Source organism: Poecilia formosa, unplaced genomic scaffold (genome assembly GCF_000485575.1).
Source record: "Poecilia formosa unplaced genomic scaffold, Poecilia_formosa-5.1.2 Scaffold312, whole genome shotgun sequence".
Taxonomy (NCBI): Eukaryota; Metazoa; Chordata; class Actinopteri; order Cyprinodontiformes; family Poeciliidae; genus Poecilia; species Poecilia formosa.
In genome coordinates this window covers 564,078-584,596 of record NW_006800251.1, presented here as the reverse complement: position 1 = coordinate 584,596, position 20,519 = coordinate 564,078, and the positions used below count along the sequence as shown (strand labels likewise).

The 20,519-nt window shown below is 38.5% G+C and overlaps 1 protein-coding gene across 2 annotated transcripts; it reads left to right on the top strand.

The window, feature by feature from the left end:
• Positions 1 to 13,479: 13,479 nt before the first annotated feature.
• sall4 (spalt-like transcription factor 4) lies at positions 13,480 to 20,519 on the top strand. 2 transcript variants are annotated; one of them, XM_007572988.2, is made up of 4 exons: positions 13,480 to 13,687; positions 15,617 to 18,052; positions 18,137 to 18,441; positions 18,527 to 20,519. In XM_007572988.2, the coding sequence occupies exons 1-4, from the start codon at positions 13,621 to 13,623 to the stop codon at positions 18,962 to 18,964; spliced, it is 3,246 nt and encodes a 1,081-aa protein (XP_007573050.1). In that variant the 5' UTR covers positions 13,480 to 13,620; the 3' UTR covers positions 18,965 to 20,519. The 2 variants fall into 2 exon arrangements, with proteins under 2 accessions (XP_007573050.1, XP_016516604.1); XM_016661118.1 differs by lacking the exon at positions 13,480 to 13,687 and adding an exon at positions 13,877 to 13,985.

Genomic DNA, 20,519 nt, shown 5'->3' with positions numbered 1-20,519 from the left:
TCAGGCATGAAATTTTGCCAAGCTAAGTTGACATTTTTAATAAAATTACACCACTTAGTCGTCAAAAATTATCTTAGATTAGGATGAGAAACAACCACACAGTAAAATTTGTAATATTATTTGCTTGGACATTGTAAGCAAATGTAATATGAGAAATTTGCTCATTTTTATTTGTTCCATGTCTTATCTAGATATCAGACATGGACTCTTTAGACATAAAGTGAGAATCCCTGCCTTTACTTAGTTAAGTTTCATTCCAGTCTGCTAAGTTTTATTTCTGTTGACAATTTTTTCTGAAATGCAACAAGGGTTCTCAAACATTTACATTTAAAGACCTAAAAGAATGAATTTAGCAAAAGAAAAAACATATGCCAATTAAAAAGTTAAGATAAATAAAAATTTAAATAATCCAATCAGCTGCTTTACACCTTGTGTAATGTCATGAGATTCATACGAAAGCTTGTATTTTGGGAGGGTAGATTTCATATTGATTTAATAATATTTTACTTGAAAATAGCATTACCAATAGGACAACTAACAATGATCTGTTGTCTGCAGATGGAAAATTATATCTTATGTGAGAGAAATTTTACAGAAAAATGCATTGTAACTCTAAATAGCAACATGCAGCACACCTGTGGATAAATATCTGTTCATTTGAAACTGAGCAGGGGCGTTTAGAACAAATACAAAAAAATTAAAAGCAGGGTGGGTTGAAATAGGCTGATAGAACCAAAAACTCAAACTTGGTTGTTGTGCATGTGCAAAGTCAGCGTCATGTTTGCTTTCCCTTGCAGGGCAGCCGCTCAGCACATGGACACGCAGTCACACACACACACACACACACACACACACACACACACACCCACATTCAAAAATACTGATCCGCATGCGTGCGTGCTCCACATAGCTGCCTCCACCCACTTTCATTCACAAAGAGCAGCGTGGTGAGGGGGAGAAGGCGGAGCTGAAGTTCACCTAAACTTGTGTGAGTCACTGCATGAACACACCAGGCAGCTGCTGCGGGCTGCAGAGAGTGACACAACCCAAACAAAACTCTCACAACAGTTTCCGTTTCCCAGTTTCTTCCTTTGACTTGTGTGCCTTGCAAATGGTGAGGAACCAAGAGTAAATGAGGAAAATTTTCCGATGCTCTGTCCTGCAGTTTTCCCTTTAAATCTGAAGTTTCGAGCACAAAGGCCCCTGAGCGCAGGCCGGCCCACCCTGCAGATGGCCAGGGGATCAGAGGTTGTCAGCACGCTTAAACGAGCCAAGAGTCGAGGCTTCAGCCCTGCGGGGGAGGACAGAGCATGAATGGGGTATTTCCACTGGCCTCTATAGCCCCCCACTGGGCATTTGTAAAATGATTTGTGGCAAATTTGTTTAATCAATATGGATGTAGAGCTTTGGATGCCCTGAAGTTTGAAGTCTTTCTTTCCTCACTTCCCCTTTTTTTGCTTCGAAATGCATCAGCGGTCACAAGATTCTGGGACCACATTTTTGTGTGTGCATATGTGTGTGTGTGTGTTAAACTGTGTGAGTACAGTGCTAAGTACGAGAGAGAGAAAGAAACTTATTGATCCGGTCTGGGTTTTGTGAAGAGCAAGCAAGTAATACAGGTTTGGTCACTGCACAGCAAAGAGTTGCTGCCTAAAATGTTTATTGAATTTCTGGTGCAAAGGAGCCGCCGACTTCTGCTGCAGTTGCTTAACTATTTTTATCTGACTGAAAGGAGTGTAGATAAGAAGTGTTTTCTGCATACAGTGTAAAGCTAAATAAAGTGGCTTAAGAGTAGATGTGACATTATCTGGGTTATGTAGACTTTGTATCATGTAAAAAAGAAAATATTTTATGTTGTTAAGACAAAGAAAAGGACTGTGTCCTGTGTAAAAGTGGCTTTGCAGACACACAGGTGGCCGCAGTCCAATTCTTCCGAGGCCCACAGGGAATCAAAAGACAAAGAAACCATAGGGTTCTTCTTTTTGTCCAGCCTATGATTTACAGTGCCACCCCCAGCCCCACACCCAACCCTATTTACTGCCAAACACACACACACAGAGACCTAAACTTTTGCATAAACTAGAGAAAAAGAGGACTGAAGTGTTCTTCATATCCTTCTAATTATTATTTTAAGATATATTTCTGAAATGCAGCAGTACTGCTGAAGTTGGAGCTCTGAAATCTGAATTTCTGAACTTATTGGAGAAAAAAACCTGGAGCAAAATAGTTGAATTCAGTATCAGAGAGCTGACTGTATCAAAAATACTGATCCTGAAACCTCTCTTCAAAACTTTCTTCATTGCAAATTACAGATAATTCCAAATAAAAAGTTAGTTTGTGTCTCATTAAATCAGCCACAGTCAAAATTTAATCAATCAACTTTTTGCCTCTGTGTCATATTGCAATGCTGATTATAGCCAGCCTGGTCAGTGGAACTGAGCAGAACCCACCGGTTTTCCAACCCACAGCTGGAACGTGGTCAGTTTGGGCGTGACGTCATTTTGAAGTTCCACATCTCCACTTCAAAGGTGGCTGGAATGCTGAAATATGGGCATTTCCCACAACCTTACTGACACAAAAACATATGGTTTGCCTACATCCTGACAATCCCACTGAAAAGTGGACAATCATGCTAAAAAAAACAGCTAAGGAATCTTAATATCTGTCTGTTACCTCACAACAGGCATAATCTGGTTTATATCCATGGTTAGAAATGCCATTTTTAACTGACTCCAGGATACAATGATTAAGCAAGATATCATTTGAATGTTCTTTTTTTAATGGTATTGTGCCCATGTAGTGACAAAATAATACATCCAACCTTGAATATTTGCATACATAATCACTAAAAGTTGGGTAAATGTCTCTTTACCAAGTGGTGCTTTTTGACATCAATAGGCATTTGTTTTACGTCTGATTCTATTAACTCTTATCAGGACTGGTTGAGTTAATTTAAATTACTTCCTAAAATAATGGCCTAAGTAATTTTATGCCAAAAGGGATTTTTTTTTTTTTTTTTACCAAAATTGTCTTTTGGTTAAAAAAATTAATAAATAAAAAAACTTTAGGAAGGTGACAATATGATTTAAGTTCCAGAAGCTTAATGTTAGCTTACTTTATCCATTGTAAAACCAGTTCATATGTTCTTTTGGGATGATTGCCCCTTTGTAGCATGTGGTTGTGTCAACGTGTCAATCAATTGATTGTGGAAATATTGTATTGTGAAGATGTATATTGTATAACTTTCCACCCTGGAAAATAGTTCAAATGCTTCAGTTAAAACCCAAAATTACTAAGACAGACATATTCAAGATGAATGAACTTCTACCCAAGTTTTTTCAAGCCTTAAAATATCTCAATCTCTTTTATAGACCTAGTCGTCCATGAAGACATTTTGTCCAATTCTTTTAAAATCATGTGTCTCTTTATTCTGCATCTAATATCCCAGAGCCAGGGCAGATGCTGACTTTCATTCCCATTCAGTCTCTCATCCTGTTAGCTCTAATGAAAGGCAACCAGGTCAGAAAACAACATCCCATAAGTCTAAATGCTCAGGCAGCAGATGTGGTTGTGGAGAGGGTAGCCACTTGTTCCCCCCTAAAAAGGCTTGACTATTGTTCAGTAGAGCAGCCTAGGTTGTTACTATAACAACCACAATACACTCTTACCCATGCCGGTACTTATAGAAATACTTATTCTTTAAGCTAAATTAACTAGAAACCAGATAACACTGCAAGAAATATTTCCAAATCTTCATCCTAAAAGGTTTTACGTCTAGACGGAGTGATGTAAGACTTTCCTCCTTTATAATCAGACGCTGGTCAATACCTTCATGTCTCACTGCTGTTGTTGTTAGTGGCTGCTGTAAACCTACGTTAAAGAGCCTGAAAACCCTCCAGGTGTCTTTTTGTCCCTGAGCCCCACAAGAACCACAGCATTCACCATCAAGTGTCATATGCTGCATGCTTCCTTTGTGTTCAGAGAAGCTGTCTCCTTTAACACCGAAGGGCACCATTCATGGCTTTATGGTAATGTTAATAAAAAGATTTATGGGATGTAGTAAAATACCATAAAGCATTTACACATTTTGGCACACCGTCATCACTTCTCTGCTCCTTCCTTTTGGTAAACATATATAAATATATCCAGTTGAAACTACATATTAACATGCACTGAATGGCTTAGTTTGAATTATCTAAATTATTTCTTTTTGCTAAAAGCCAGAAAACTTAGAGAGAATATTTTATAGTGATTTTTTTTGTAAGTTTATCAAATTGAACAGTTTATGTACTTTTGGTGGTTATTGGGTCTAAAGATATTTTGAACTGCATGTCTTGGGTCATATTTTTAATCTAGCACACATTTCTGTATTAATATATTTCTTTATTTGTACTATGATATTTTCCTCATTATTTTTCATTTGCTGTACGTGAAAATTTATCATAATAAAAATAAAGGCTTCAAAAATAATTAATCTATATTAGTGCCACTTAGTGATTTGAGTTACTCAAACAAATAAATGTTTCAATAATATGAATAATAACACATCATTTTCATATTCAGTGGTTTCACCTATTCCTGTATTTTTCAGTGGAACATTTCTCCAAATTATTCAAATAAATTCGCCCATTCGTGGATTTCTTTTGGTGGTAGAGCATATCTAAAATATTCAAAAGAAACTGCAGCTAAAGAAGCTAAAATATTTAGAGACAATGCTAACTGACAAGCTAATGCAGTATTCTCATATGTGGCTCAAACATTGTCCTAGAGTCATAAAATAAAAAACACAAACACCTTAGGAGGAGGAACCAGTTATTTTCTGGCTGATTTTTAAACAACTAGAAAATAACTTTAATCGGTTACGCCAGTCACATCTGTATGCAAGAAGTTTGTTTTTTTGGGAGGAAGGTTAAATAATGATGATGATAATTATGCAACAAAATAGTTGCATAAATCCAAAAACTAAACATGACTTGTGGGTTTTTAGGTGACAGATTATACAAGTCTGGGTGGAGCTTTAACTTGTGACGTTGCTCTAAAAAGTATTTTACCAATATTATGTTTCAGTGTGTTAAAAATATTTTCTTAACTTTTGTACTAACTTAAATTCAACTCTATTGAATTTCATGCCTTTACAGTCATTTTGTGTCATTTTGTGTGGTGCTCTGTTACACCAGCACCACACACAAACACACACTCTAATTCCCTATAGTGCCTTACAATAAACAAGCAATAAAACATCAAACATACATAAAAGGTTTTTGTTCGCTAAGTCTCACACAAGACTTAGATTAAAGTTGTAAAGCAAACTCCCAACATATTGGGGGCTGTTTTTTAACCCCCAATATGTTATCTAACATATATGTTATTTTATTATTATTATTGTATTCCACTGGCAAACTATAACGACGATAATATGTGATGAATGTGACACAAATGATTAAACGTAAATAATAAAATTAGCATAATGATTTAAATATAGTAATCAGTGGTAGATAGGACACCATTAAAACCTGGGCCAGCCCTGATAAACTCATGTTAGTCTGATTGTTTAATTTTAATCCTGTTTCCATCCTTGATTATAAACTCAGCTGGTTGTTTTCTGATAACAATAATCCATCATCATTTGATGATGATTGTTACAAATGACTACCTTCCTAAAACAATAGCCTACGTAACTTTTAGCCAAAAGTGATTTATAATTACTATTATTATTTTTATTTTTTGCCTAAATCATCTATTGGCACAAAAAAGGTGGTGATTCTTGTAGCAAAAAAAACTTTTGGGAAAAAATGACTTAGCTCATTGTTTGAAGAAGGTGCCAGTATATTCTCATGAATTACAAGTTAATTTAGTTGAAATCAAAATACATTTAATTCTCCAGGTGTTCCTGGAATCTGACATATAACAAATGCTCTTACTCACAGATGTTCATAACATGGTTCATGAATCAAACCTTAGCATCTGTTTAGCTTTCACTCACCAACAACAAAACGCCAGAGTTGGCAGTTTGCTGTTGTATAAGTGTTAGATTCTCATAAGCTAATTAGAAGTGGGAGAGGAGGCCTGATATCCTGCAGCCCCCTCTGCTCAGCACTTCCCACCCTGTAAATGTTTATGGCCCTGACCCAGATTGCATCTCAGATTTGAGGGATTGGCCCCCTGTTGACTCATAGCTTGATGGGGACTACTGAGCTCTCTCTATCTCTTTGTTTATTGTGTCTCAAATTCTTCCAGTTTGACCTCCGCTGCAACCCCCACCTTAAAAAGAAAAAAAAAAGTATCTGCTTCTTATCACAGAGGCTTGCAAATTAATAAAAACTGAAACTTTTGCACTAAATGGTCTCTGAAAACACATTCCTTGCTGGGATTTCCTTTCTCTCTAATGTGTGACTTTAACTCTCCAGCTTTGTTATTGCCCAGGACCATCATATGCTTCTTGAGTGCGTGGCTGATTACAAGTGAGAGTGAGAAGTAGACACAGTGGGGTTCTCTTCATACAGTGAGTCCTTGTTTCCCCCAACACTCTATTGTTTATTGATGGAGGCAGTTCTCATAGTCATGCAATAACAAAAGCCTGACTATTGGTGTGTTTACCTCTGCACAGGAACTACTGGGCAATTCTCCATTAAATTACAGCCATGTGTGGGCCGGTGATCTCTCCCCTCACCCGCCTGCCACCACACCAGAGACACACACTCATGCCTGTCACACACTCAGAGTGCAGGAGGGACATTACACTGTTGCCATGGCCATAAACCTAGACCTAAAAAGAAAACAGGACTAATCAGTAACTTTCTTTGTCAGGTCCTTCATCTGCAAGGAAAATGACCAAAAAAAGAGAAGGAAATGCAACAATGTGACAGCGATTAGCCCCTGAAACTAAATGTGAGGGTTTCATGACCAGAGCAGAAGTTGTTTGTGGAATACTTTGGCACATAAATTCCTCGAGCACCAACCCCCATCCCCACAGCCACTGGTGTGAGACAAATAAGCACCCATCTTGCTATCACAGGCAGAGTCCATTACACTTCCTGCTTCAACCAGGTGTTACGACCATTTCCGGCTGAACTCTTTAAATGCAAATGATTCTGTTAAATTTCATCCCTGGCATAGCTTAAAATTTGTGCTGTGATATTTATGCTCACTGACATTTCTTTGGGACTTTCCAAATTACAGAATTGGGAAAGAGTTGCACTGCAACTCTTTCCCAATTCTGTAATTTGGAAGTTTATTGACATGCATATAATGGGATGTCTATATTTTTTTTCTGACCAGTTCCTTCACATTTTTAAATTCAGCTTAATTTGTAACATCACTATTAGAAAAAGTCTTAATTGTGTTTGCTTGAACTTTTTAATAATTCAAATTGAGCATATCAAGCTAATCAATGCAGCTTGAAATAGAATAAAAAATATTCTTCACTATCCCATCAAAGAAAATTCAGATGTAACATCAGCATCAAGACATGCTGGTTCACACACAGATAAAAAAAAGTAACAAGATTGTATTAAAACAAACAAAAAACTAAAAACATAATACAATAAAGATAAGAATAGAACATAAAAATATTGCAACGTTGTCAGAAATGGCATAGTCCGATCAAAGGAATGTGTAACTGAGTAGGAACTTTTGTTTTTATTATTTACATAATGTGCGCTGTCCAAACAACATATCAGATGATGGACTTCAAATAAGCCTGATATTCACTTTTACCTCAAGCTGAAAATAGAAGATTTATTTTAATGTTTCCATTGTGTACTTCTGGATTGAAGCTGGTAGGCATACAGTATTTGCCCACTTTTGTTTTTTGTTTTTCTATTTCATTGTGATTAAAAAAACAAAGACAGTTATCACATAAGTAAATACAAACAGCAGTTTGAAACGGTGACTTAATTGATTAGGCCATAGAATCAAGAAATCAGAACCTGTCTGACAACATGAAGTAGGTCAAAAATATTGAAAAAGCAACACATCAGTTTCAACAACTCAATGCTTGTACCAGCTTATCCTGTGGGCTGTGGAGGGGTGAGGGTCTAAAAGATGGGGGGATGGGGAGGCGCATGGACAACTCATCCAGGAGTCCAGGAGGAAGGAGACTAGGCAAACAAAAAAACATCTCAAATTTGCTAAAACAAAAAAGCAGGAGTTTTGATAAAATATTCCATTCACTGATAAAAACAAAACAAAAAAAAGAATGAATGGACGGATAGCAGGTAATGGTCCACAATAACTTTATATGTATGTAAAACCAGGAAGGCATCCAGAACCTGCATCTTAAACACTACAAACATCAGATTTTTTTTAGTTTGCCTCAAAACAAACAGATTCAAATAGAGTAAAAATGTAAAATCAGAAAAATGCTTCAAAGCTACACCCGAACAGGCAGGACCCACTGTACACTTTTAAAACCTCTTGATTATTCTTTTCCTCTCTGTAAGTAATTTGACTTTATCCACAGTATTGAATGCAAGGGGAAAAAAAACTTTCTTCCCATTATGTAAAATTGACACTAATTCTGTACAAACCTAACAATATGCAAGAAATTGTTTTTGCTACAACTCTTCGTACAACGTTTAATGTTATATATTACTTAAAGTCTGTCTGAACTGTTGCTGTATGGTTCAGGGTGCATATATCTAATGAACGATATTGACACAGCAGAAGAACATCTAATACCTTTCACCTTTGACGCCACCAAACAAAAGAACAATATGAATGTTGCTGAAAAGGAGCCTACTGGGAAGGGTGTGTTCTGATCAATAATAAAAACAGTTTGACACTGTCGTAATTGCAGTCAGGTGGCGTACTTGTATTTTCTAGGTAATGTCATGTTTAGAAGATTGAAACCTAAGGGGTGGTGTAGAAAATTACTGTATAATCTTGAAGGTGCAGTCATAGAAATAAGCACATTGATTGCAAACGATCAAAACCTCTGGTGAAATGACAAATATGAATGAAAAAAAAAACAGTCAATTCAAGAAACAAGAAAGGTCAGCTCAGATGTTTCCATTTGTGTTTGTCTATCTTCAGCGCTGCTTACCCTTTGTTCAGGAACAAAGACCAACCATGAAAAAAGCCTTTTCCTTTGTACTTTGTGTAAATTTGATGATGTTATTCATGGGTACAATGTGGAATGTCGTGAAGGACTTTTGAAGAATGTGATTGGGGCATAAAATAGTAAAACAAGAAGCACATCAAATAGAAATAGGGTATTTCTGGTGTCATTGGTGTGAAACTTACTTTGCATTAAGCCCATATTTCTGTATTGAAAAGATTTTTTATTGGTCTAATCTTAAATATCATGTGGTCATCAACATAATGGAATAGAAAATCCATTATAATTAAAAGAAATAAAGGCTTAAAACATCAGTTTGTGTGTAAATGATCAATTTAATGAGTTTCAGTTTGTGAATTGAATTACTGAAATAAATGAAGTGTTCAATAATATTCTAATTTATTAATTATAGCTGTCTTCTGTCTTCAACAAACTCTCACTCTGGTTCAGCTGACAATGTTTTTATGTGGAGCAATTTACTAAATTGATAAGTCAAATCTTTTTTGGAGGGTACGGCAGATGATTCATTCATTCCTTTTTTTTCAGTCAGGTTTATTCATATATTCATATATTGTAGAGAGCTTGTAGGACAATCAATAATAATTTACTGATACACCAACATTTTTTGACTTTTGCCTAATTAACATTTCTTATCTCTCCAACATGTATAAAAAATAAAGGTGAATTGCATTTTTTGTCACCAGAGACTCTAAGTTTTGTCTTAATTAATAAATGTCTTAGAGGGATAAATGTTTCAGCTCTTGACATTTTATAACATGAGAACCTCATCATGTGGATCACATGTTTGATTTTGCATCAGATTGATGCACCTTTATTACATGTCAGGTTAGACTTTGCAGCTTCCTCTGTAGTAACACATCTGTTTCTTACTCAATGGATTCAAACCTCCATACTGCATTATTACCTCCAAAGTGGCTTATTGTTTATTACTCTTGAATGTTTAAATCTTAGCTTAAAGAACTCATTTGTTAAGATCTATTTAAAGATTTAGAAGAGTCAGTGACGTCAAAGAAACAATAAGGATGACTAAAACCAAAACTATTCCCAGAAATCCTGCTTGTTTTGGCATCTGCACTGATTTTCACACTGATGTTAAACTGCTCATCCTTCCTTAAGCCTTTCATCTTTTATTGAGTCCTAAAGAGACACATGTTCAATTCCCCAATTCCTCAGCAAGTGCCGGGGTCCTATTGTTCGTCCGCTGAGAGGTCCTGCTCGTAAAGTCAGACACACATGACACACGAGAGAAGGTCCAAATGTCACAGCAAACAAGGAATCAAAAGGATGGTAGTTATTGTTACTGGGTGGCTTTCAAGTAAAACTTTAATTGTTAAAAGAATGACAGCGTCAACAACAAATATATATAAATGTATGTTCTTGACAGGTTAAAAACATCCAAAAAGTGGGTCTGGAAGTCAACCATTTCCAAGTTGATCTCAGGAACAAAGTATAAAGTTGTAACTTTATTTTTTTATAGTCATTATATTGAGTTTATTATTATTATTTCATCTGTAATTATCCAATTTCCAAAAGAGGTAGCTGCTCTCACAGCTGACATGCCGTCTGGTTCCCACAACTGCAGCTTTACGACTGTGCACAGTTTGACTTGTTTGGGCTGAACACAGAAGAAACGCTTTATTCAAGTGTAGCTTCTTATTGGGGCAATAAACTGTCTAGACAGCACTCCCCTCTTTTTCACCTTCAGCCAGACCCTCAAAGAACATTTGTTTATCTGAATATATTGGCGTGTCTTTGTCTCCTGTTTATCAGCTGTGGTTCCATGTAACACATGCTTAGGCATTTCAAGTTTTGTAAAAGGCCAATCTCACATATGTGTGAGGTTACCTCAGCTGTACTCACAGAAGTTCATTTCAGGTCATACTCTTGGCCATGATGTTTTACATTCCTCTGAACGGCACATTTCTTTCCAGCTTGGTCAATCCAGCTTCATAATTGTCTTGTGTTTAGATGCAAAATCCAAATATCCAAATCAAACCTCACATACTAAATCCAGAGGCAGTGTCTAATATTCTCCAGTTAATCATAACAACTTAAAGATTTTTAACAGGGATGGACTGACTTATCAGCATGAATTTCCTTGATTTTGGGAGATCGGGAGATCTTATTGTCCAATCTTATCGAAAAATTAATCATTATCTCTTTTTGCTCTGCTTTGAGAGAGGTTTGACTGACAGACTGGCCCACCAGATCATGTCTGCACTTTTGAAGTTAACAATAGTTGCCCCACTGTTGCCAACTCGGCAACTTTCGTGCTATATTTAATGACATTTCAGACAAAAGAAATTGGTAATCAGGCTTTTTAAAGACTGGTGATTGGCAATCAGACAGAAAATTGTAATCATTGCACTCCTAATTTATTATTTTGAAAAGTGTAAAACAACAGGATCCTAACAGTTGCAACAGTAACAGTGCGAATTATAATGAGCCTCCCCTAAATAAACTATTATCTTTGCACAATTCTTTCTGATGTGCATTCTAAAATTGTTTAAAGCCTTCCGGTTGAATGATGTTTTGGAAAATACTGTTCCATAATAGCACTCCCCTTCTCTCCTATTAACCTTTTGCATTTCATTTCGCTTCAGTGAGCCTTCCTGTCTCCACAGTTTTAAAAGCTTGGTGAGAAAATCACAATCCAAAAAAGAAATAAATCCTGTCTGAAAACTATCATTGAGAAACCAAAAAGATATGACCACCTTTTACTCTGTTTGCACTGAACTCATCAGGATTTTTAGCTTATAGTTCTTGAAATGTGACTGCTGGTAGGTTATCTTGCTTACTGTCCTATGCCTGAGGTGCTACATTAATAATGGCACCCCTCTCTTTGTTGTTTCTCCCTAGTGTTTTGCAGTGAACTTCCTGGAATGCTTTAGGCGCACAAACTGAGCCAACAATGTGGATGTAAAGCAGGGCCAACAGAATTTATCTAACCTCCATTTCTGTAGAACAAAGCAGCATGAAGGCAGCTTAAACTGAATTAACTGGAACAAATATCTCACCAAACACAATCAGAGCTTCAGGTCGCTTCCTTGTTTGTATTTACATATGAATTTCTATATAATCAACGGTAGAAGCACGATAAAATGACAAAGTATAAATGAGTTGCTTATGAGTTCTAATGATTTTAACATACTTACATCTTATAGATAAACATACTGTTTATGCAAATGTAGTTTTGGCACATTTTTTTCATAAACCTTCTTTGACTACATGATTGGAACTAATGCCTAGAGAAACTAGGCATCCTTCACATGCATTTGAAGGACAATGATGAATGCAAATTCTGCCCATTCTTCTTTCCAAATTGCTCAACATCAGTTAAATTAGATGGATGTCATCTGCCATTTGTTTTCAAATCTTGTCACATTCTCATATTGATTAAAGACTGGACTTTAACTGATGATTCTTAGAAATCAATACACACTTTGATCTAAACTATTTCATTTTAGCTCTGGATGAATGTTCTGGGTCATTGTCCTGCTAGAAGGTGAACATCCATCCCTATCTCAAGTATTTTGTTCTCTCTAGCATGTTTTATTTCAGTATTACCGTGGCATGTTGGTGATATATCGTTTAAATTGTGTATTCTTTGTATTTTTACTTCATAGAACTGCTGAATTTCTAATAGGTGGGCTTTTGGTACTAATTTAGTGACTTCTGAGAGCCCTGGATTTCAATTCTGAGTAAATTCCCTCAATACTAATTAGCAGCACAGTTTTTAGATTTTGGCAACTATAACTTTGTGTTAGTCTATCAAATAAAATCCCAGTAAATTAAACTTTGATGTGTTAATTCTAATATAACAAGATGAATCCTCTGTATATCTTTGCATTGATAGGAGATGCTTTTTCTCACACTGTAATTATAATTGAAATGTTTGTATTTGAGCAATTTTTTTCATATTTTATTTAATATACATACCATATTATATGTTGTGCATACCCATCATTAGCTGAGTTTAGCATGAGTACTTTATGATGCAACTGTTGTGTCACGTTTCAGTGAGAAACTGCTCCTCGTGTTAAAGCCTTTAACAAGAGGAGCAGCGGCCAGACGAGCGAGCCCCCACAAAATGGGTGGTCATTTTAGTTGCGTTAGGGGAAGGAGCAATGTCCACTTTTTAAGCGCTGTAAGTTGAAGACCATTTAAAATGAAGAGACTCGGCTGGCCTGTGTTACAGTAGCCTACATATTTCATGAAGGAGGAAAAACAAGACCCAGAAGTTGGATATTATTAACCCTGCCTCCATCCCTCCGCCCGGCCACTAGCGTGCCTCCCCACGCCCCCTTCGGCCACACCGCTCTGCTCATCAATAGGGAGCGGATTTGAATAATGTGTGAGCGCTTGGACTGGAGCCAATCAGCTGTCGGGGGCCTGCGATAAATCGCAATGCATTATTGATAATAATAATCACGTTGACATGCGCATTTCTACTGGAGGGGGGTTAATTTTTCCAAGGCGAAGAATTTGTAGAAGAAGAGGAGGAAAATTGCCTGCGACTCTTTGCTCCTGATGGTTGCACCATGTCGAGGCGCAAGCAAGCAAAGCCGCAACACATCAACTCTGACGAGCCCAGCTCATTGGGAACTGGTGAGTTTTACACGCTAGATAAGCGGAGGAAACTGGGGCACCAAACTCGCTCCTTTTATGAACGAGTTCCACTGTCTTTTTTTTTTCCATGCTCGAAGAGTTGGATTTATTTCTTTAAAAAAAAAGTACAGAAAGAAAAAAACGTTGTCCTCTCGCACTGTGACCTGTTGCTGGCCCTTTGACTTGGTCGAGGTTGGCCTAAACTTAGCCGCGGTCGTGGGAAGAGTCTCGTTGGAAAATAATTTTGAACACATACAGGCACGCTCACAGGTGTCTCGCGACTTAAAAATGCAGCATTGTAAGTTTTTACTCCTTGAAGCGGCCGACTCAAGTCGCTTGCTTGTAACTTTTTGTGTAGCTCAGAGCAACTGGCTCTCATTTAAGTTAAAATTGTAACATTAATTTGAGTCAGATTAGTGTGCTTGTGAAAAATTAATCCTCTTATTTTTCGTTCGTTTTATGTTTTTTATCCATCCAATTAGATTGCAAATTTGGACTTTTTTAAAGAATATTTGCAGTTTTAGTAATCTAAAAATCTCATTGATTTCTTTTTTTAAGGGGGTTACTGCGCAGTTTCGCTCTTCCTCGTTGCTTTTAACAGTTGCCAACAGTTGTGGTTTTGTAAGCTTATTATTCAGTTGTAGTCATGCATTTTACACAATTATTGAATTTTACTTGCTTCCAAATATGTTTCATGCCCATATTTCAGACAAAGGTATCTAAAAACTGTATGAAATGTGACTCTGGTGTAAGCTGACCTATAGGCAATAAATCGCCCAGTTTAATGCATGACTGTTTCCTTTAGTACATATGCGGAGAGGTGGGGGATGGAGCAGCAGTCGCCTTTTTTGTGGAGACTGTGTGGGGGTGCGTTTTTTTTTTCCTTCGGTGTTGCCATATGCAAGCTCCGTTGCAATCGCACTTCTTACCTTTTTTAGATTTGTGAAACTGAAGTTAAGATAAGTTGGATAAGATGAGGTTTATTGCAACAGAATGTCGCGTTACAGGAAGATTTGTGTTTGCTCCCATTCATTTTGAGTCTGACCTCGTGTCAGATCCCAGTAAAGGTGATCAGAAACAGGTCATGCGCCGTCAACTGCTGAACTGCTGCTTCTTTCTCGTAAATGTGGCTTATAATAGATAAATATTCGTTTCATTCAAAGATTGCCACACACGCTTGTACATGCTATCAAATAGCAGGTGTTTTCGCCGCTTAAGTTAAGAGCGGTCTAACTGTATAATGTGGGAAACCACACTCACTACTCCCTCTTGGACCAGTTTGGGTTGTTTTTTTTTTCTTCTTTTTTCTTTTTCTTTTTTTTTTTTTTCGTGACACCGCTTCAGTGCCTCCTGGTGAGCAATTAACAAGGCCAAAAGTTTCAGTGGGCAAATTCAAACAGGTGGTTTGCCTTCTTTCTTTGGGAGCATTTGCATTTAACAATGCACCCAGTTGTGAAATGGCCCCTCAGTCAACAGATAAATTAAAATGCACACTTTAAAAAACAATCAGTCTGTCTTTGTGTGTAAAGAAGTAGTTAATGGGGTTGTAAATGCATACTTGCATTGTTGGATACTTATTTTGTAGATAATAAAATAAGTGGTTTTATTTTGTTGGCATTAGAAGTGAGCCCAAACATTTTTTTTTCTTTATTTAAGCAATTTTAATTTAAAAATTGAAGGGAACTAAGTGAGAAGAATCTCCTGCTTCTTTGTCTTTTAGGCTTTGTTTTATCAAAGGTGGATGATTGCCCTCTGCTGGCCCTGTGGACACTTGGCAAATATGTTTTAACTGCTGTGATGCTATAACATTTTAAGATATTTTGTCGTTTTCTGTAATTATTGCCTATTTTTAAAAATGAAAATTTGTTTAGTTATCAAACAAGGCTATATAAAGTGCATTCATGTAAATCTCATGTTCTCTACTTGAAGGTATTCCTCGAGATGATCAAGCCGAAGATGCAGAAAATGATGTAAAAAGGCTAAGGATGGATGAAACCAAAGTCTGCAAAAAGTGTTGTGCAGAATACTTTGATGAAGCAGAGTTTCTCGAGCATGAAAAAAATTGCACTAAAAGTCAGCACGTTGTCATCATGAAAGAGGGAGATTACAATGAGGTTCCTGAGGAATATTCACAAGGGTCTCCTGAAGGCCTGAACAGTGACCATGACGATGGTCAGTCAAGCAGTCATTCCAATGCAGACCAACTTGAACGGGCGGAGGAAGAGTCAAGCATGAATGCAGAGGATTCTGCACAGCAGGATCAAGAAGAGATGTCCAATAGTCCTGAGAGAGCGTTCCAGCCTTCACCTAAAATCCAAGATTCAAATGTCACTCTTCAAACCTTGCCTGATACTAAAGTGGCTGTCTCCCAGCATTCTTCAAATGCACCCCAGGCCTTGCCACAGGATGTCTTTCAAGCTATCCCCATCATCTTGGAGCAGCTAGTGTGCCTTCAGCAACAGCAGTTACAGCAAATCCAGCTCACTGAACAGATTAGAATCCAGGTTGCCATGATGACCCCACAGGGACTGCAGCCATCAGTGAGTACAACAATGGATCCCCTCAAAGCTCTGGGTGCACACTTGTCTCAACAGCTGTCTGCAGCAGCAGCTCTGATAGGCAAAAGGACTGGCAGTCAGAGCCTTACCATGGAGTCAGTAAAGCAAGGTAAACTACCTCTTCCCACTGGAATTCCTAACTCTCTGAGTTCAGGTTTGAGACCATCGGCCTCTAAAACGGACATTTTGAAGTGTGTTCCGGATCTGGGGAGCCGTTTACAACCACTGCTGCCCCAGTCTCCAGGTGTCATGAGTTTCCCTAGTAACTTTAATGGTATCCAATCAGGGATTGACCCTTCTAAAAAGCTGAAAGCAAAGATACTAACCCTCCCATCAGAATCAAAGAATGGGGAATTATTGTTCAAGCACAAGTGTAAATACTGTGGAAAAACCTTTGGCAATGACAGTGCCCTCCAGATTCACCTCCGTTCTCACACTGGAGAGAGGCCTTTCAAGTGTAACATCTGTGGAAACCGCTTTACAACCAAAGGAAACCTCAAAGTGCATTTCCAGAGACATAAAGATAAATATCCTAACATCAGTATGAATCCCCATCCTGTACCAGAGCATCTCGACAGTATTCCCACCAGCAGTGGCATTCCTTTTGGTATGTCTGTGCCCATCGATGAGTCAAATCTGACAGAAACTAAACCTGTCATAAGTCATCCAGCTGCTGCTGGGTTCAATCCACAGCCAATACCAGGATTCAAACCCATGTTTGATGGCTTTGGGAGTGAGCCGTTCTCTCAAAAGCCCTCCCCATCGACGAGTGATAATTCCCCATGCATTTCCACAGTGTTTGGTCGAGACCCGGGACTTGATCCAAATCACAAGGAGGCTAAAGAAATGCTTGGTGCATTCCATCACATGAATGGTGGTGCCCTTCCAGGAGAACCAAGCTCTGGAACAGCAAAACTTCAGCAAATGGTGGATGGGCTGGAAAAGAGGACCAACGATCCCAATGAGTGTGTTATCTGCCACAGGGTGCTCAGCTGTCAGAGCTCTCTCAAAATGCATTACCGCACACACACTGGTGAAAGGCCATACAAGTGCAAGATCTGTGGCCGTGCATTCTCAACAAAGGGTAACCTCAAGGCTCACTATGGAGTGCATAGAGCCAACACTCCACTTAAAATGCAACACTCGTGTCCCATCTGCCAGAAGAAGTTCACAAATGCTGTTGTTCTGCAGCAGCACATTCGTATGCACATGGGTGGGCAGATCCCCAACACTCCAATGCCAGAAAGCCAGTATGAAGCAACAGAAGCAATGGAGCCATCCAAACCAGAACAGAAGTCTATGGACAACAGTGGTGTTGACGCAACCATGGAAGGTCATGAACCAGAGCTTCACTCCCAGAAGCTGACTGACTCCCTAAACTCTCTCCCATCTGCCACTGAAGAGCATCCGCAAAAGCTTGCAGCCCCTTTACCGTTCTCCAGCCTAGATGTTCTGAAGAATCTCACCTCTGCCCTCGTCCTGAAACGACAGAGCAGCACCACTTCAGAAAGTGAGGGAACACCCAAAGGCTCGCCGCCAGTTCAGAAAGAGCAGGAGTATCAGAACGGCCGAAGCCCAGCCATATCCGACTCAGCCGTGTCGTTTCACTCCTCTTCCCCAATGAACATCAGCAAGTCCCCTGAGGCAGCAGGTGATGAATTTACTCGCAGTCTGACCAAACAAGAACCTGATGGACCACAAGATGGAGGCGAGTCAAGTGGAGCCCTTGACCTCACGGCTTCTAGCAGCTTTAATACCAAAGTGATTAAAGAAGAACCCGGTGTCCCATTTACAAATGGGGACTATGGTGAGTTTTAACTATGTTTAAATGTTGGAAGCTGTCAAATAACTGAGCATTGATCTATTTTTTTCTTGTCTTTTGCATTCACAGCTCCCAGCAACATGCCTTTTATGAAGATTCCTCCAAGTTTGGGCAGCCTAGAAATGAAGATTCCACCTGAAAATCCTTTGGGCCCTCATGGATTATTCAGCTCCCAAATGCCTCAGGGAACAGCTGTACCTTCCGCCATCTCCACAGCACCTCGGCGATCCACCAAACAGCACATATGTAACGCATGTGGCAAGAACTTCTCATCGGCCAGTGCTTTGCAGATCCATGAGCGCACGCATACAGGGGAGAAGCCATTTGCTTGCAACATCTGCGGCAGGGCTTTCACCACAAAGGGAAACCTGAAAGTAAGTCTTCAGAGGGTTTTTGGGAATTGCTGAGGTCAATTTTGGGTATCGGCTTTTAACTAGGTCATTTATTCTCTTTTTAAAGGTACATATTGGCACCCACATGTGGAACAATTCATCTCGCCGTGGCCAGCGCCTTTCCCTGGACAATCCCATGGCAATAATGGCAATGGGCTCTGAAGCCAAGATTCTCCCGGAAATGTTACAGGCACCCAAAGAGCTGGGTGCGCCACAGATGAGCTTTGACCCGACTATCTGGAACCAGTATGCTGCTGCTGCCTTCACTGGTGGCTTGACCATGAAGACCAATGAAATTTCAGTCATTCAAGGAGGCGGCATCCCGTTGCCTGGGAGCCCTGCCGGGGGGCCACTGATTGGCTCTACCGGAGGCCTCTTGAAGATGGATGGATCTCACTCTGGCTTGCCTGGCGCAATGGCTGAAATAGAAAAGAACAGTTCAGAAAGTGTGCCAAAGTCACAGTTTCCACATTTCATGGAGGAGGGCAAAATTGCAGTTAACTAATTTTTTTTGTTTGGTTTTGTTTTTTTAAATCAGCAGGTAATCCCTTCCCACCCCTCTTCAATTTGCAAATGTGTCCCTTTATATTTGAAAGAGGTACAATCAATGTTCATTAAAAAAAAAAAACCTTTCAGAATTCCATCTGGATTGGCTGAGAGATTTTGTTTTACATTTAATTTAGACTTTCTTTCCCCTCCTGATCTCATTGATTCTCGAGTGTTAAGCTCAACTTGATTTATTACTACTGTAGGATTTTTTTTATTTTATTTTATATGAACACATATGCGGGTATTTTCTCATGTGACTTTTATTTGTTTTGCTGTCTATCCAGAAGTTTGAATGTATGACTTACTTGAAACTTGCTTTAACTCAGACTGTCTCCTTGAGAACTTCTTGAAGGATTATGACTTTTGTAGGAAAAGTTAAAGGACGTGAATTTTAAGGACCCCAGTCTGACCGGGCAGGGCATGGTCTCAGTGTTTAGAATTAATACTATGGCTCACTACATGTATCATTTAGGACTACTTTCCCTTCTGTTGTGTGCCATAGGTTTTATGACATTGTGCATTTTTCTAGTGATAATTGTCATTAACTTTTTCTCATTGTGAAGGGCCTTTGATCAGATTTGCTTTCACATAAAAATAAGTCAAAGTTCTACAGTTTTAGATTGTAGATTATAAATGCATTTTTATTGTATTGGTGCCAAGATACCGATGTTGATTCATATATCCAAGTGCCTGATCTGACCTAAACCTGCATTTTAAGGCACTGTTAGATTGTTACAAATACTCTTAGACTGAAAGAAATGGTGTTTCCCGGTCTAGTGTGGCATACATTTCATAATATTTTCATAATTTACTCAAGTTGGTTTTCACCCACATACTCGGCTCTGAAAGTTACATTGGCACATTTAGTAGGCTGAGCTCAGAAGGCCGTCTTACGCTTAGTGTTGTCATGCCTGCACTTTATTTCAGGTTCTGCTTTTACATTTCACTTCGCTTGTAATTGAATGAAGAGGTGACAAATTGTCATTTTTGTTGACCTTTCTTTCCGCAATGATCCAAACTACCGGTCAAGATTTCCTTATTTCTTCCTTGGTCTTATCAGTTTGTAGCAGAATTTATTTATTTATGATACGAAATGCTTGAGTTTAGGGGTAAGTTTCTACCTCATTTCGATATTACTTGTCCCTCAGTGCCCCTCACACTCAATGCAACATTCTGTATATTTTCTTCCTGTGTATGCTATGGAAATTTTCACTCTCAACCTGCTGAGTTGAACAGTAATGAATGTATCACTGGACACTTTACACAACTCAGCCTGGTCCGAGTACTTTGTAGGCTCCTGCTGTTCATTCCTTTATCGATATGCATTTGCCAAGTTGTGCCTTTCTTTAAGTAAACCATGTCAAACCTGTTCTCAAGTTGCTTCCACAGTTCAAGCAACGTGGAGCCAATTTGATCCTGTTTACAGTGTAAATGTGTGTTTTTCTTTCAGTTTCTTTGAGCTAAATGTTTTCTGATTTTTGAAGAATAAAATCAGGGTGACTTTTTTTGAC